General features: G+C 39.4%; 1 protein-coding gene across 2 annotated transcripts in view; it reads left to right on the top strand.

Moving 5' to 3' along the window:
• WDR26 (WD repeat domain 26) overlaps positions 1-17868 on the top strand; it is a 31676-nt gene extending 13808 nt beyond the window's left edge. For both annotated transcript variants that reach the window (XM_030235869.2, XM_009093760.4), the window contains exons 7-14: positions 1395-1533; positions 4991-5131; positions 6414-6533; positions 7275-7420; positions 7920-7998; positions 8579-8708; positions 11356-11541; positions 12933-17868. In XM_030235869.2, the coding sequence (XP_030091729.1) occupies positions 1395-1533; positions 4991-5131; positions 6414-6533; positions 7275-7420; positions 7920-7998; positions 8579-8708; positions 11356-11541; positions 12933-12958 (967 nt within the window). In that variant the 3' untranslated portion in view covers positions 12959-17868. The remainder of the gene's footprint in view (positions 1-1394; positions 1534-4990; positions 5132-6413; positions 6534-7274; positions 7421-7919; positions 7999-8578; positions 8709-11355; positions 11542-12932) is intronic.
• The last annotated feature ends 247 nt before the right edge of the window (positions 17869-18115 follow it).

The raw sequence follows: 18115 nt of genomic DNA, 5'->3' as shown, positions 1-18115 counted from the left end.
GTACTATATGGTTGTTCAGTGCTGCTTGAAAGCCTTGAAGCACAGGCTAGGAAGCCTCTTCTAATAAAAAGAAATGCACTGGGAGGGTACAGACATTTTGTGAAGCAGAACTTTTTCTAGCTTCAGTGAAGAAGTAGTTTTTAAATGTCTGTCAGCCTGGCTGCTACCAAACTGTATTTATAAACATTAATGTGTAGGAAGTAAGTTTTCTGCGTAAATTAATTGGGGGGCTTGTTTGACTTTTGGTGGGTGGATTGTGATGTGTTTTTGTTGTTTTTTGATTGCTTTTTTTAGCCAATTAATCTGCAGTGATAAATACAACTGTACATTCGAGGGCACCATCACTCCCATAGTGTCACTGTGTCCCATCAGAGTTGTGTTGCCCTCTTGCACTGGGTGCTGTAAAAACTCAGCTTAAGACTAAACTACTTCAGCATCCCTGCAGTTGAAAATGTGTCTGTGGTTAGAGATTATCTTTTAATGCATCTGAACAATGAACTTGTACCTCTTGCAGCATTATTTCAAAATGAAGACATCTGCCGTAAAAGCCTACATTTATTTTATCTTAGCTCTGAAATTCCTATTTGAGAGCTTGTAGGCACGATTTAAATCAAATAAAACTTGTCTCCAGTTCTCACCTAACTTAATAATTTGACTGTTAGCTTTTTTTTTGTGTGTAACTAGAATATTAAATATTGGTTCTAGAGGAATGTTTGGATCTTATTCAGTAGTTTATCATGTAATATTTTGTTTGATAAACTCAGCATTTTACGAAATAGTTTAGATTTTGTGAGGGAGAACTGTTCAAGCTGAGAGCTCAATGGTATCTTGCTAGTTATGCTTAGATATTGTATGTGGTATCCTGCAAAGGTGAAAAATGACAAAACAAAGGCAAAGAAACATCTAGTTTATTGCAAGGTCACAATCAGCAAAAGGAAGTTCTATGTAAGAATAATTTCTTAGCAAGATGTAGCTAAGTGAGTTAGATACCTACAAAAACCTCATGAGTAAAAACCTTGCACCTATGGTTCAAAGAGACCTATACTATAGTATTTTCCATACAGTAGAAAATGATATTGTAATAAACTGTTACACTCCTGATGAGGTCAGTTTAATTCCAAGTTACATGAAAGAATAACAAATGATGTAGGTGAATAAGAGCAGTTCTATGTTCTTATGGTTAATTATGATGACTTAATGGTGTGAGCTTGTTGCCAGGTAAGACACTTCATTCTGTACTTACTTGAAGCAGCTGTTAATAGAGGGGGTTTCTAAGTTGTCTGGCCTTGCACTTAAATAAGGTTTTTGTTTGAGTGGGTTTTTTTAATAGCTTGACTTATAAGAAAGCAGTAAGATTTTTCTGAATGTGTGACTGCATCTCTTTGTTTTCCCAGGAAACAGTTCCCATGCTATACCCAGCAGATCCTAACGGAGCACTGTAACGAAGTGTGGTTCTGTAAATTCTCCAACGACGGCACTAAATTAGCAACAGGATCTAAGGACACAACTGTTATTATATGGCAGGTTGATCCAGTAAGTGTGAAAATGGAATGAACTTGTCTTGCCCTTTCCTTTCAGCTTTCTCCTGCTAGGATGGTGGGATTTTTGTAGGACAGGCTGACATGTACTGTAGCCCTGTTACATCCCGTTCCTTGGATGTAAGTCTTGCAAATCTCGTAGCAGTAGGATATTTCATACATCTTTCCTACACATATCTATTGGTATAGAAATAAAGAGATTGATTGGTGAATCTAAGCCTGTTTTGACTTGTAGAAGTGATTATGAAAGTATGTCCATATATTTCATAATAGTTGAAGACTGGGAATAAACTTGAACATATACACACAGCATTTGAAGTTGCTAGTGCTTGTGAAACTCTATCAGAAATAAGATCCTTAAGGTTTTTTAACCACACTGCTGCAGGCTGATATGTGAGATGGAAAATGAAAGGATTCTGCAGTTCCATACTGGTGTTTGGTGGGGTTTGAATCTGAGTTTCTTGTCTTTCACTTCAGGTTAGGAAGCCGTATAATCTGAGTCCTTTTTCCTGTTAAAACGATGGGAGGACTTGAAAACCCTGTTCCATGTGCATAAATATTATGTAGCCCCAGAAGTAACAGTAGGCACCATGGCTTTTCCAGGCATAACACTGTTGTGGTTTGTGTCTGACTGGGCCTGTGTCTGACTGTGTGCTCTGGGCCAAGAGCTGCATAGCAGCAAAGCTGGCTCCTGTATTTAGTTTGGAAATAATCTGTGTTTGTTTGTTGGTTTTGTTTTTGTTTTGTAATTTTTTTTAACAGAGTAATTTAGGTGAATTAAGGTTGAAACATTTTTTGCTGTTAACTTGTCAGTTGACTGTAGATGCACATCTTTCTTCTAATTGATGGTTTTTAATACCAGATGTCTTGATTAGTACATCTTGAAGTGAATTGTTAGCTAATAGCTGCTTAGTAAAGCCACATAAATGTTTTGTGAGTGTTTATACTAAGCCTTTTGACCAAGGGTTGCCAAAGTATAAAAAATCTCTAAAAAATTGTTAGTGGGAAAGTGGGTTTGTGGAGTTTTATTGTCTCCTTTTTTGAGTGCTTTAAAAAAAATTGCAATGCTTTCAAGCAGGTGGATACTTAAATAGCATTAGGCCACATCAAGTGATTCACTTTCATTTTTGCCAGAACATGCTTTTCACAGTTCCTGTAGCAGTTGACAAGGTCTTTTGACCCATAAATGTAATCTGATTTTCAAGGCTTTAGATGTACAGAATTTCTCTGTTTGCATAAACTACATGGAAACAAACATCCAGCAATGTCTGGGCAAGTGGTGGGAGAGCCCTGTTTTAAATGACCAGTGTTTGATTTTTCCACACACACTTCACATGGGTGGTAATCCTTCATTTCTCCCTTTCTTTCTTCATTGCCCCTCTTAAAGTTTAAGGACACTGCTCCAATGTGTTTTCTTACTTTCATACCTTGAATTTCTTACTCTTTTCTAAGACCCAGCCACGTCTAGACTGTCTTAACCTATGCTTCTGTTGTCATTTCCATGTGCTAATTTCAAAGTTCTGAAAGGCTCAGCAGCATTAAATAGTGTCTTGAGTTGTCTAGGTTTGTGTGGGATGCATTATTTGACTGTCAGGAAGTGTGGCAGAATCCCTGTGGAGCACAAAGGATGAGCACACTGTGCATCACCTTGTCTAACATGCATCTTCTTTGTTAAGAGTTCTCCTTTAACAGACTCCTTAAAAAAAATCCCTTCTGCATTTTCTGAAAACTGTTGACAGGTTTTTAGTGTTTCAGCCAAGGAGCTCAGCTACTGCAGACTTGAGTTGATGCCTGAATAGTTGCTTGTCATACCCAACAAAAATTTGGAAAGCTGTATGTAAGGGATAGAAGTGCTGAGATTTCTTTTGGTGGTGGGTGGGAGGCAGGTTGACTACATTTGGGGATGTTTGCCTGAAATACCACTGTCTGCTGTTTTAGAGCATGGTATAGCAGCTTTATGGTATTTGGGGGGAAGTATGAGAGCAGTATGGAAGATAGTAACAGCCCCAGAGTGCTATCATTAGAAGAGGAGTATCTTATGTATCTTGTTCCTCATGAGTTTCAAATATGCTGAAGTGACAGGCTACTTTAATCCTGCTGTAAAAAAAAAAAATATCTGTTCCAGACAAGCTCCAGGATGTGAGATGATGTCTGACATGACTCAGTTTCCTTGGGAATCACTTTAGCTATAGACACAGCAGTGTCCAATGCAGTCCAGGAATAATGATTAGAATGGAAAAGGGGTCTTGAGGAGGTCCATTCATTTGTCCCTGTTCTCTGCACTCTGAAGATTATTCTTAGTTCACTTTCTTTTGAGGAATTTACTTTTTCCAGCCAGCAGAACCCCCAGTGCTGCAGGCTGGCTGAGAGTCACCAAATCCCTCACAGCTGATCCCAGGAAACAATCCTGTGTGTCACTCTTCCTCTGGTCTTTCTCTTCAGAATCAAGAAGTGCTCTCTTGATTAATACTGAAAAAAAGAAAGAAGGGACAATTAGAGAAATCAAGCTAGATTTTCAAATTAGTCACGCTTTTTGAAAATAAAAAGTGGAGATGTAAGCATCTGCCATGCATGGAAAAAAATGGGGGAGGGTGGGTAGAGGGAGGACCATTTGATTGCCCTCTCCAAGAGGCTTCAAAATAATTTTGTCAGCATTTTAACAAGCTCTGTTCTACTTGTGTATATGCTGTTACCAAGAATCAGTGCTAATACTGTACTGAAGCATGTTTCTGTATTTAGGAAACCAGTGTGGGGTTGTTTCACAGTATCTAGCTGTACTATTTATTTTTACAAGCTTCTTGAAAAGTCAAGTTCCTCTGAGGAGGCAGCAGTGAAACAGTTGTAATATAGAGATGATACAAGAGGCTGCATGTGCCAAGTATGCTTCATTCACTAAATCTGGCAGAAAACAGCTTGCTGTAGGCAATGCTTCTGAAATAAGAACACCTCTCAAGAAAGATTTTAAAAATATCTTTCTGTAAATCTCCTTCCTTGAGCAGCACACACAAGATAGATGCAAGTTTATAAAAATATTGGCACTTCAAGGTTTTCCCTTGTCAGCAGCTGTGAAGATTTTGGTTCTCTGTTTAACCAGAACAGGTTTCCAACATGTCTTTACTTTTAAGAAAGGAACTTAATACAGATGATAGTGCTTTCCTATTCCAGTAGAGGTAGAAAAACTTGATGCTGCAGAAATCTTCTGTACTAAGGCAAGTGTAATGTAATGTAAAACTTTGTACTCAGTGGTGTTTCTTGAGTTTTGTGTTCAGAATCAGAGGACATTGGAACAAAAATACCTATGAGTGTTCTTGTTTTGAAGGTTGAAGTCAGGAGCTTTCATTTTCTGGCCCTGTAAACTGTCAAAGCTCTCATGCTGTGGATGGATGCTGTGGAAGTGTGAAATGTGGTGGGAGTTCATTTGCAGTGTCTCAAGAACACCTCTCTTGTTCCAGGACACTCACCAGCTAAAACTCCTTAAGACGTTAGAAGGTCACGCGTACGGGGTCTCCTACATTGCCTGGAGTCCAGATGACAACTACCTTGTTGCCTGTGGCCCAGATGATTGTTCTGAGCTTTGGCTCTGGAATGTACAAGTAAGTGGTTGCTAAGAGTGAAAAACAAAACTTTGTGGTCAGCCTGCTGCTTTTGTTTCAATATCTAAATTCTTTCCTGAAAGAAGGAATCGCTGCAGGCTTGTGCCGAGGTGGGAGTGTAAAGAAGAGATGCTGATCTCGCTGCCTTCCTCTCAGTTTGAAAAAATAATTATGGCAGCCTGCAAATGCTCTTTGCACTTTGGACAGAACTGAAATTGGAGTTCAGGTCTAAGTGTCTGGGATTGTGCAGCAATTCTTGTGTGGGTGGTTGCTATCATTTCTGAGGAGGGATGGCATAAATGCATAGGATGTCAGAGCTCTTGAAGAGAAGGACAGCAAATGCATCAAGAGAAGCAGAGGGCAGAAGTATCATTGAAAGGAAGCAGTTGCTCATTGATGATTTTAACAAGTAGGGAAAGTAAAAAATGCAAACTGTTCCGCTTCACGTAACCTCCCAGTGATGTCAGTGAAAGAGGCTTCAATTTATGATTTCAGAACTTCATTTTTCCATCAGGCACTTGGGCATTTTGCCATTCCCTCCATGAATTTGAAAATCACTTTCTGCTGTTGAATTTTATGGGCACTTGAGTTGATATAAAAGCTTCCCTTGCCTCAGCTGAGAGCTGTATAGACTTCCTTGTGCTGCCTTGGACTCTGAACTGATGTAGTTTCCTAAAACAAAAATGTTTCCTTTCTTCTCCCTTGGAACACTTTTTTTCTGTTTAATTGACTAAATTGGCTCAGTGAGGAGCACTGCTGACAATGCCACTCATTGGTGCTTTGTCTTGTGAAACTGTGACTTTATACACTAGGCATGAAAGCTAAATTTTGGCATGGAGAGCTTCAGCTCAAGGAGGAAAACATTCTAACTACTGTGATATTCCTAACTTCTTGCTAAAATATATTTTGTCACCTCTTTTCTTCTGGTCTCTCCCTGCCTCCTTTCTTTCAGTGTTTTGAGTTTTCTTCATTTGATACTGCTGGTCTCTCTCTTGGCTTGTTCATGTGATTTCATTCCACTCAAAATCTTTTAGTTGTTTGACACACCAACTATTCTATCTCTCTTGATTTGAGAGACAAAAGAAACTGTCCCAAATAAAGTCGAGTGGCTATGCTACAGTAGTTCTGCCTTTTCATTGCATTATTCATAAATACTTGTTGCTTTTTAATAAACCTGTTGAAATATATGCTCCTCCAAACTATTGATATCAGATAAAATTACCAGTGCCTTTTTAGGAAAGGATTCTGGTGTAAGGCCCTGCTGCCTTTGTTTATTTTCCAGACTGGGGAGCTGAGGACAAAGATGAGCCAGTCTCATGAAGACAGTTTAACAAGTGTGGCCTGGAATCCTGACGGGAAGCGCTTTGTAACGGGAGGGCAGCGTGGACAGTTCTACCAGTGTGTAAGTTCTCTGCATCTGCCCCTTTGAAAGCAAAGCAAGGAATGAAAAGCTTGGTTGGTGCTTTTTGGGGGTTTGTATATGTGTACACTAAAGTTTCTGATCCTTTGCAATTCAAAGAAGCAATACATTATTGCAGATATTTCAGCAGCACTTCTGTATGGAGCACTTTGAAGGGTTTGAGCATCTTTGACCTGCCTCAATGAGGGTTTGTGGTCTGGAATTTTTTTTCTTAGCTGCTTCAGAAAAAAAACACTAATAAGAAGCAGTAACTTTGTCCACAAGTGTTTTTATTCCACAGAATTTTAACTACATCTTTCTTAGCTTTTGCATGCTGTCTTTGCTTAGTGAAAACAAATGTGAAACCCTCATTACTTGACTAGTGCTGGTTTGGGGTCGTGGTCCACAGTTTCACCACATTCTTGATTATTTTTTCAACTGGTTCCCAGAATAATAATGTGGTATGCAGACCTCACTGTGAAGGTCAGCCCAGTGATGGGGTGCAGGTGGCATGAGAAAGTAAGTGACAGAAGGGATTCTCTGCTCTCCAGAATGAATTCCTACAAAAGCCCTTGGTTAGGACAACCAACTCCTAATTCATTAGGTCCTACCTTGTAAAGGGTAAGGTTTCTTTCTGTAGCAGTTGTCTGAATAGAAAGGGAAAAACATTTTTACTTGTGTCACATCTCCTCAAAATCCTGAGACTAATGGTTGAATGTTTGTTGTTTTTTTCCTTCTGCTCAGGATTTAGATGGTAATCTCCTTGACTCCTGGGAAGGGGTGAGAGTACAATGCCTTTGGTGCTTGAGTGATGGGAAAACTGTTCTAGCATCGGACACACACCAGCGAATTCGGGGTTATAACTTCGAGGATCTCACAGACAGGAACATGTAACTGCCTCTTTGTTTGCTTCTGAATTCCTGCTTCCTAGTGACAGAGGAAAATTGAGGAAGGGTGTGGGGGGCAGGATAGGAAACAGGTTGTTAAATGTTCTGAATATTAAAAGATGGGACAAGAATTAGTGAGCAAGTTTCAGCAAGCAGCATTAGATCAGCTATTAGAAATAACTTCCTGAGCACTGGAGTAGTTTTCTGGTGGATGTTTTGGCATTTCTGTCATCACAAGTACTTGTCCTCTCAATTCCTGACCTATTTTAGTAGATTCTGCCTTGAATTTAGGAGTTGAGTTCTGAAGTCCCTTTTGGTCTTGCTGTTTGGCCTAACTATAAAGAAGTATTGCAGACCTGGCTTATGCTGGTTTATAGAGTCATACCTTATTTCAGATTTGGAACTGTTTTTCCCTGATCATACTGCAGAGACAGGACATGCCTGTTGTCTTGGTGTTGCATCATTATCTGCTTATCTTGACTCTCATGTGTTATCATTTCAGAGTACAAGAGGATCACCCTATTATGTCGTTTACTATTTCAAAAAATGGCCGTTTAGCTTTGTTAAATGTAGCAACTCAGGTGAGTTGGGGATGTTGAAAGGAAATGGAAATAAATCTGCTTGCAAGTGCTACCTGTTTTTAAATATTTAGATGTGAGTTGGAATGCTTGATATTAACTAGTTGTGTATTGTGTAATATGAAGGCCTTAATGTTCATAAATACAGCATGGCATTAATTCTCTGACAAGAAGGCAATCTTATTCTTGAGACCTGGTTTTTTTTTTTTTTTTTTTGACTGATTTATAGTCAAGAGTTTCATATTGGGAAATAGGTACTATTAAATGTTATTTTCTGGCTGTTGTATTGAGAAGGCAGATACAGCAAGAACTGTGGCACTTTACACATCTGGGGACACAGATTTTATTTATCTATTTATGCTTTTGAAACCTTGGGTAAAAATAAAGCTTTCAGAGTGGTAGGGGACCTACAGTGAAAGTTGAGTTTAGTAATTTGATACATCTTTATTCTCTTCACCCACTAACAGTATCAAAGTTGGCTCTAAAGTGATGCACTTCCATGTCTAATTTTTCCATTGTTCAGAAGAATGCCATTAATAATACCTAATGATAAAGTAACATTCTTTAAATTTCTTACTTCCAGGGAGTTCACTTATGGGACTTACAAGACAGAGTTTTAGTGAGAAAGTATCAAGGTGTTACACAAGGATTTTACACAATTCACTCGTGTTTTGGAGGTCATAATGAAGATTTCATTGCGAGTGGCAGTGAAGGTAACGCCATTCTCCTTTGTGCAGAAAACTGGAACACTGTATCCTTCCTATACCTTCATCTTAGAGATGACAGTTGCTAACAACAACATTATAAAAGCAAACCAAGTAGCTCATGAAATAAATTTGAGGCTTGCTGAGATTGTGGCATACTTCAAGAAGTAATTGTGGGCTGGCAGACAGAATCTTCTGAGAGGATGGCAGAGGTAGAACACATTAATGACTCTTTTGTGTTCCTCCTCTACAGCAAAAGCATCTGCACAGTTTTAATTAGAAGTGGGTGGGGTGTTCTTGAGGATTTTTTTTTGTGGTGTGGTATTTAGACTTCTGGTTGGAATAAAATGTACTTCTGGGGAGTAACAGCTTCATTTGCCTGTTGAAGGTACAGGTGTGGTGAGGTTATTTTAATTTCCATAGAATCATTTAAAATACAGAGAGGGTAGTCTCAAATTAGGCAGTTGTTGACGTAGTCTGATAGAGTTTCTTGGTGATTAAAGGCTTTGAAGTATGTTTTTATTCAGTTGTCTGTGGCAAGAGTAGAAATTTGTTAAAAGCTTATGTGTTGAATTGGTTTGGTTTTGTCACTGGTGTAGTGCCATCATCTGCCATGGAGGTCACTTTGAATTCAAGCTCATGCAGGGCTAAGAATTACACTTCTAATATGTAAACAAATTACTGTGAGCACTGTGTAACTCACAGTTCTTAGGAAACAAGGTTGGCCAAGGCATTTCCTACTCTGCTTTTGGAAAATATGAAACAGATCTAACATAAAATCAAGTTTCACTCTCTGACTATATCCAGTGGAAGATGACTGAAGGACAGCTCCTCCAGTCCAGTGAGAATGAACCTTTTTCCATGGCTGGACAAGCTTCTTTGTGTGAGACCTGAGTGCCTGAAAGTTCAGGATTTAGCCATAACTGTGTGCAGGTGTAGATACTGTAGTGTACCAGTCATTTTTGCCCCCCAGTTTATTGACTTTCCTTGTTTAAAAACCACTGTAGTTGAAACTGGAGGTAAGGGGTTCTTAGGTTTGAACTGTCTGAAGCTGTTGCCTTTGTGCAAGTGTGCCTACTGAGACTATTTTTAAAAGAAAAGCGAACAATAATAACAGGTTACATTCTCATAGTTGGCTTTAAAAAGTGGTTGATAACGTTGTCATAACTTCTTAAAACATCTTGTCAGGCTAGGTAGGGGTGTTCCTGGCAATTGCATCCAAAGGAAGAAAATAGAGTTCTCTGTCTCAGAGAGGAATTGACTGCTGCCTTAACGTAGCTATCTTGTTTTTTCCAGACCAAAGTACTGGTTTGTCTTAAGGCTTTGGTTACCTGACAGAGCAGAGGCTTGTGTGTCTAGTGTGTGAATTGTGTTGTTTGGTGAATGGCATGGATGTGCAGTGCCCTTGACATCCTAAGTGGAATGGAAGCACAGCCAGGACATTTGCATCAGCACAAGCACCTGTGAAGGTGGTACCTCAAATGAGCTGGTTCAGCACAGGGCAAGGGAGTTACCACGTAGGAAAAAACTTTGAGGCTTTTCTAGCAGGAAGATCAGAGAGCAAGGTTGTTTTAAAAGGGGCTGGGAGGAGGAATAGAGGAAGATTGGTTTGTTTGCTGAGCCTTCAGTGGCATCTATGTGAAAGCTTTTCAAATAGATCAAAATCCTTTCATTTGGTTGCTAGACCCCAATACTAGGCTTTTGTGTAATTCTAGCAGTACATACTTATCCAGTTTATGTAACTCTGTTTGGAGTATTCCACAAACAATCCTGGACAGGTAAACCCACAGACTTGTTACAGGCTGCTGGTCTACAGCTGGGAAACCCCCCCCCTCCTCTTTAAGAATGGTTATTCTTAAGTGGTTATTTAAGAATAACCATTTAGTCTTAAATGTGGTTTGTTATAAAGAATGACTCTTCTCTAAACAGTGCAGTAGAGTGTCTAACCAGTTGCCTATTCTATTTCTACTATGTTGCTAAAAGTAATTAAAAGCTTCCCATCATAAAATAGGATGTGCAGGGTTTATTTGCATCTACTTCAATATGTACAAATTGATATCTCTAAATACCACACAGTAAATGGTTGTCAAAGATAGTAATAGCTCCCAGTTGGAGCCATTAAGCTTTAGCCCTCCCTCATTTGCTCTGTTGGCACTTTCTCTGGAGTGTTACAGGTTTTTAGTATTAAGATGTTTTTCATAAACTATAGAGCTGTGATCTTATCTGCTACTCATCACAAGGAGGTGGTTATAATTATTCTTAGTACTCATGACTTTATAATGCATTTACTAATTTGCAAATACAATTATTTGAGGGGGAGAAAAAAAATATCTGCAAGTCCTCCTTTTGAATAAGATTACAACTCCATACCTGTAATTAAAGAGCAGTTTAGTTTCTCTTTTTACCCTTGTGTTGACTTATTTGCATTACAGTCAAACATTTTTCTTCAAACACCAAGTGTAGTAGACTTGCAGGTGTTAATGGAAGAGCTTTGCCTGCGTTCTTTTGATCGCTTTGAAAAGAACAATTTTGTTAGTGCTGTTCCCCACTGGAGACTCGAGTTTTAATGGGAGCAGGTGTGAGAGTGCTGTCAGCCCCACAGGTGGATGTGTGCAGGGCAGTGCTGCTCAGGCTGCTTTCCCTGTGTTTGGCTCAGATCACAAGGTGTACATCTGGCACAAGCGCAGCGAGCTGCCCATCGCGGAGCTGACGGGGCACACGCGCACGGTGAACTGCGTCAGCTGGAACCCGCAGCTCCCGGCCATGATGGCCAGCGCCTCCGACGATGGCACCGTTAGGATATGGGGACCAGCACCTTTCGTAGACAACCAGGATATTGAAGGTAAAAAAAAAAATCTACAGAAAAGGCCTTACTGAAAAATTAGTCACTGCTTTGGTTTGTTTTTTTCTAGTGTATGATTGGTGGTTTTATCTGAGTTACTCGTTTTGTGGAATGATAAAGACACAGATGGTATTTCCAGCATTGTTCTGACATGGCCCTGTAGAAAACTGTGGTGTCACTAAGACCTTAGGGTTATATTAACTTATTTATGCAGACTCCATAAAAACCTTGCTTTCACTGCTTAGGTTTAGTAATGTACAATGTTATTAAAATTTAAACAGTCCATTCTAACCGCACTGCAAATTGAGTGATGGTATTGTGATGGCTACAAAAGGAATTTCCAATGTCTAGAGTGAGTGTGAAGTTTTACCCTAGAGAACCTGTACAAAATTGTATCCTTACTAACCATCAGTAACCACATGTGTCCGGGGGAGAGGGAGAGGGAATGCTCATTTTTTTGCTGCCAAAATGCACCTAGGTGTTCCCAGCCCTTCTTGCCTCTCCCAGATTATTAAGGAGATGACAGCTGGGGAGTTGTTATGTGCTTTTTATGCTTCTGTCATTACGTATTCAGCCTTGCAATAAGAATTTACAGGAGACAATAAAATGATATATGGTATATCCTATTGCCACAGAACCTCATGGATGTGACGCCAAGGGGAACCTGGGCAAAGTAATCAAAGAGAAATCCATTAAGTGCTGGTAGATAAGTAAACACCTCTAGTTCAGAATGTCCCTTGGCTGAAAGTTGGAAGGATGTTAGGAGGAAGAATTACCTCTTCTCCCTGCTCCAGTGCTTTGATACATGTGCTTCTAGTCTTGGACTAGGTGGACCAGCCTGGCTAATCTGTAAGACCTGGAATGCCCCCATAAGGAGTCAGAGCCTGTCCTCCAGCTGGTTTTACTCGTGGCTTTTGTTGTTTGGTTTTCTCCAGTGAGCTGCTTGCTCACTCTTTCTTAGTAAGTGCCATCAAAACCGAACCAACCACAAATGGATTTCTCACAGCAGTGCTTTCACAAGAGGTATAGGTGCACGAATAATACCTAACCACTTAGGAATCCTAAATGGGTGATAAGACAGCTCTGTCATTAGCACACTCCCCATGAACTTGTATGTCAATGTGTGTTATGTCTTTCTGGGCCAGATGCTTTTTGAGTACCCACACCTAACATGCTAAAATAATTTCTAGATTGTTCTGAATAATTTTATCTAAAATAAGTAATTTTAAGCATGGAATTTAGCTACAGTATAAGATCCATTAACTAGTGCATGTTCAGTTAAAATGTATGTAAATAGACTGTATTAATTACCTTATGATAGAAATATGAACTGTTGCTAAGATCTTCAAGCTGTGATTTCTTTCTCTCTCTGTGTTTTTGTTTTTGCTCAGAGGAATGCAGTAGCATGGATAGTTGATGGCGAATTTGGAGCAGACGACTTCAGTTTAACTTAATTAGTCGTATTTTAAATGGCTTGGGATTTGGTGCAAACAAACATGATTGATAGCTGGACAGACATGCTCGTCATGAAAAAAGAACCATTTCTGAAGCCCAATTGGGGCCAAACATTTACCACCTTTGCTTCATAGTAACCAGTCGAGATGAAGCACGTCTTTAGAACTTTGTTGGACACCGTGTTGAAATTACCCCCCCATCGGTTGTGAAGAACTGTGCTACATTCAGGCTAACCATTGAACTCAGTATATATATTTTTCCCTCCTGCCTTTTTGTCTGGCAGGCTACTGTTCTTGTTGCTCTTCTGTGTAATGAAGTTTAAATGCTTGTTTGGAACACTTTATTTAACAGTTTAGAAGGCTTGATAGAAAGAGTGCTTTAGTCTGAAGAGTATACATTGGATAGGAAAGTATTTCCTTCTCTTGTTTCTCAAGTCTCTCTCCGCCTTACTTAGCTTGAGATCTTTGCAGCTTGGTTCATGGATTCTAGCCTTGCCCGTTGCGCAGTATATCTATCAATTGAGAGGATAAACCAATGAACTATGTCAAAAGCACTCTCAGTATCACATTTGACAAAAAGTTTTGTACTTTTCACATAGCTCGTTGCCCTGCAAAGGGGTTAACAGCACAATTTTTTAAAAATAAATTATTTATAGGATTAAAATGACTTCATTTGTATACATTTGGAATTAAAACAATGCAAGAAGTGTTGTGAAACATGGTATCACTGATGCTTTTCTGGAGTGGCCTGAGACCCAATCAGAAGCAGTGGCTGGAATGAGATTGATGTAGGCAGTAAAGCTTGTTTCAGATGGATGAATTCACTGTCCATCTTAACAGTTAAACTGTATTAGCTAGGAGAAAAAAGCATTCAGACTGCACCACCAGTCTAAGAGCTGAAACAAGAAGAAGTCTTTTGGTTTTTTTAATTACAGAAATATATGCAACAATGCTGGTGTAAAAGGTAGACTACACTTTGAGGGAAGAATGTGTTGAAAGAGTCCTTTCTTCACAAAGTCAACACTTTGTATAAGTAATTTACGTACAAATCATAATTAAACACTTGTATTATGATGGAAATTTTTTCTTTATTTGATAAACAGGGGGGGACAGATATTGTTCTTGAGAATATACTTTTAAGTTTGCAGATTTAAATGCCTCTCCCAGACCTTGTTGCAAGCTGGTGCTGTGAACATCTTGACACATCTAGGAGTAGTTCCACTAATGTCCCATATTAAGAAAAAGCAAACATTTATAGTTTAAATATTTATTCTTTTTGACATAAACAGATGGCCTGGCATCTCTGTGCTTCTGCACTACACACAAATCCATTATGGGATGGCACTGGATTCCCTTTTGCCACCTTGGGTGGAAAGGTAGTGTTGGTGCTGCTGCAAAGTAAAGAAGGAGCAGGGAAGGGCATGCCACCAGAGTCCTGTGAGCAGAAGTTTGGACTTCATCCTTTCATGAGATAATGATTTAGTGTCCTTATTAGTCACGTGTGGAAGAAGGGTGGGGGAAGGTTTGCTGGAATTCCTGGGAAGAGAGGCGTAGCCACTCTGAATGGGAGTGTGCTGTTTCCCAGGAAAACAAAGGTTAGCAGGTTAGACTTTTCTTTGTTTTGTTTTAGATTCCAGCCATCCAGTGGTGTGTGTTTGTCTTGCCTTGTGTGCCAAGTTAAGCATGAGTTAAGATTCTGATACTGTGGTTGAAACCAGCCCCAAATCTGACATGTGAGTCTTCTAATACCTCCAAAACCAGGTAGGAACTTAATGTTCAGCCTTAAAACTGAGGTGAATGCTTTGATAGCAATTACTGTTTCACAGCACTGAGAATACGTGTATAAACTTAAGGTAATACATCAGTTCCTTCTTCCTTTAGTCAGTTCTGGAGGAAGCTTTTATTTCCCTTCCTAGTTCAGAAAGTGCAAGATGAGTCAGGCCTGTGGCCTTAATGTTGCAGGAAAACAGACAAGTTCTCATGGTCACTCTTTTTTGGTACTCATTTGAGTAAGCTAAACCTTGGGGTTTAAGGAGAAATGAATTACCTAAATTGTAAACAGTAAATTGTAAAATGTCTTACATGTTCAAAACATGGTACAGTTCATAAGCAATGCCAGCATGTGAATCTTTGGAAGTTACTCTAGTATTGTCTTACTCTGGAACTTAGGTTTTCAAGCCAAACATTGTTTAGGGAGAGTAAGGAGAAGAATCTTTTGATGTCTCTTAATGTCCCATGCAGTGATCTATCACTATGTACTCATGGAAATAAAGTGGGAACTTGAGGCAGGTGGTGAAGGCTGGATCGAATCTCAAGTGTAGATTTAAAGTGTTGTATGCACTTCAGGCATTTCCAGTGTGGTGGCCATAAGTAACCAGAGACTCCTTCCCTGGTGCAGCTGGGGGAAGGTGTGGGCTGATGCCTGCTTTCCACAGCAGTGCAGTTAGGAATTTAAATGTAGGACCTCTGCAAAACCACTGCCCCTCTCTTCTGGCCTTGGTTTGTCTCTCTGAGGTGTTTAGAAGCTGAGTTAGGGAGCAGCACGTGTGGGACCTCTCTCCCTTAGTGTCCTGGTGCAGCCATGCCATGTAAAGACAAGCTCCAAGCAGGTGGCACTGCTTCCAGAGTGTCCCAGTGCCAGCCTGTTGGCACCTCAGGGCCTTGAGCAGGCAGGACAGAAAGGTGAGAGTCATCTGCATTTTGTCACACTACTCAGTCCCACAGCAGCTGCCATTAGAGATGTAGCAATGAGTGCCATCCCAACCTGGAGATGAAAGACCAACCTAAATTCTTTCCAACACTATGTGGATTGAAAAGTACCAATACTTTTTGTGCACAGACGATAAAATGAGACTGGGGTGGGGTGGGGGGAGGGGAAAACCCAAATTAGTTTGCTCATTTGCAACACATTAATTTCCATGTGCTTAAAAATGTTCATAGGCTGGAGTGTAAGGCTGGAACAAGTACACACCCACAATAAATTACTGTATTTCCAGTCAGCAGGCCCATGGTTTTAGAGAAGAAAATACTGTTAAGTGTGTACTCATTTTGTAACTTTCTCTGGTCACCTGTTGGCTTCAGATATTCACAGTAGCCCCAGGTTATTATCAAGGCAGATCTCAAAAATAAAAATGCTGAAGCATTTTATTATCTGAATGTTCTTTAGCTGTTCAGGTAAGTAATTTTCAAGGCACAATGGAACACAAAAGGGAAAATGGTAGCTCTGTTCATGTTTTGGAGGGGAGGGAAGTGGGGGAAATGACACCTTTTGTTTTTAAATTCCCTCTGTCTCTTCTGAAGTTCTCCAACTTTAAAGTTAACTTCTCTTTATGATTGGAGCAAAGATGCAAGCTAGAAATCTGCCCAGATCTTGCCAGTTACTTCTCAACTTGGCTTCAACCAGGTAATGTTTAATAAAACTGTCTGCTGTTGGGAGTTGGTGTCTAGTTGTGTATTTTTACACTGCTAAGTGATACTCCCACCCAAAATCAGTTGTGAGGCTTCCTTAGCAGGAAGCCAGGACTCGTACAATTAGCTGTAGCTCGAGGGGATATGTTGTAGATCCAAATGGGGAGGGAGGTAGAGAAAAAATAATGGACATAAGAAGCAGGATTTACTGACCAACAAACAAACTACTGTAACTCAAGGGGGAGGAGGAAAAATGCACTTTCAATAGTTTGTCCGTATTTTTAGCTACAAAATCCACTTGTATCTAATTTTTTTTGAGACGACTATTAAGAGGAACACCCATCCCATAAATGGCTAATCCTCCTTTTGCCCTCCTCCTGTCTTTTCCACATTGGCTTGAGTCCATTTTCAGCTGCCATACTTGATTTTTGAAAACTGCTACTTTTAACGATGTCTAGAAAGCAAAATCATTAACTATGACACTTTTTTTAAACAGGGTGGACTTAATTGAAGTGTGCAGTGTTGAACTACTGCTGCAGTAGCTGCCTCTAGTTGAAATAAACTGTAGCCAAGTTTTCTGTCTATTCATCCAGATAATCTGGATTCAGTCAAACATCTGTGAGAGTGTTCCTCCCATCTGGTGTGAGTGTGTGTGTGCATGTGTTCCACAAACAGACAGAGAACCAAATGTTCTAGGTACTTGTCATGTTTTATTGCATACTTTAAGTCGTGTGTATGTGAAGTGTCCTTTGACCAGAAGGTTTTGGTTAATATCAGTATATTTTTATAAATTTGAAATTCATTGTGCCCCATCTTTTTTCATAAACATTTTTCATTCTTAGGGTATATGTGCTAGATTTGAAACTTAACATTTTTAGGCACAGATGGAAAAAGTTATTGGCTCCTTGAAAACATATGGGACAAAATGGATCCTCAAAGCATGTATGTACTTACAAACCAAGCTGTAGAGATCAAGAAAAGAACTTTATTGTTGATCTCAAGATTTCTAAATTGTCAAGATTTATATGGAGTTGTGGTGGAACTAGTTAACACTTAGAGCTTTTGGTATGTAATGACTATTTGCTATGGACTGATATTAAATGTTTCAAAGGATTGCGTTCTTAAACTTTCTGGATTTTTGTTACTCTCAGATATTATTAAGTAGTTAAAAATTTCTTTGCTATATTACATTAAAAACATAAGAACTTTGGGTCTCGTATTTATTTTCACTTGTTTTACTAATTATTTACAGAACACCGTTTTAACTTTTTTATTTTATAAATGTGTAGTATTTTAAACATATCTTTAAAAATTGTTCAATTGGAACTACATTAACTTCTGATTTGTTTTTATTAGGATTTTTTTAAAAAAAAATACACTTTTTCCATGTCAGTGCACAGCACTTAACAGAAATGTTTGTATTCCCTTTCTTTCAATTCAATAAACAATAAATAACTGGAATGAATAGTTCTTAGTTTCCCTAACTTCACTTATATGACTGACTTGGATGTTAATTTCTTGATTGTTAATTGTAGATTTCTTCCATAGTAGTTCACTTCCTCGCTAGGAAAATTAATTTGTGGCAGTGTAGCTGCAGCTGAGTCACTCAGTGCTGTGTTCGGGCTCTGCTGTCTGCCTCTAACCCACCTCACCCTTGTGTTTGTGCTGTACTTTAGCACTCGACCTGCCCCTGTCCCAGGCTGTGCTTATCT

The sequence above is a fragment of the Serinus canaria genome, chromosome 3 (assembly GCF_022539315.1).
Source record: "Serinus canaria isolate serCan28SL12 chromosome 3, serCan2020, whole genome shotgun sequence".
Taxonomy (NCBI): Eukaryota; Metazoa; Chordata; class Aves; order Passeriformes; family Fringillidae; genus Serinus; species Serinus canaria.
Note: the sequence above shows the minus strand (reverse complement) of the source record. Positions and strands in the feature narration are given on the sequence as shown.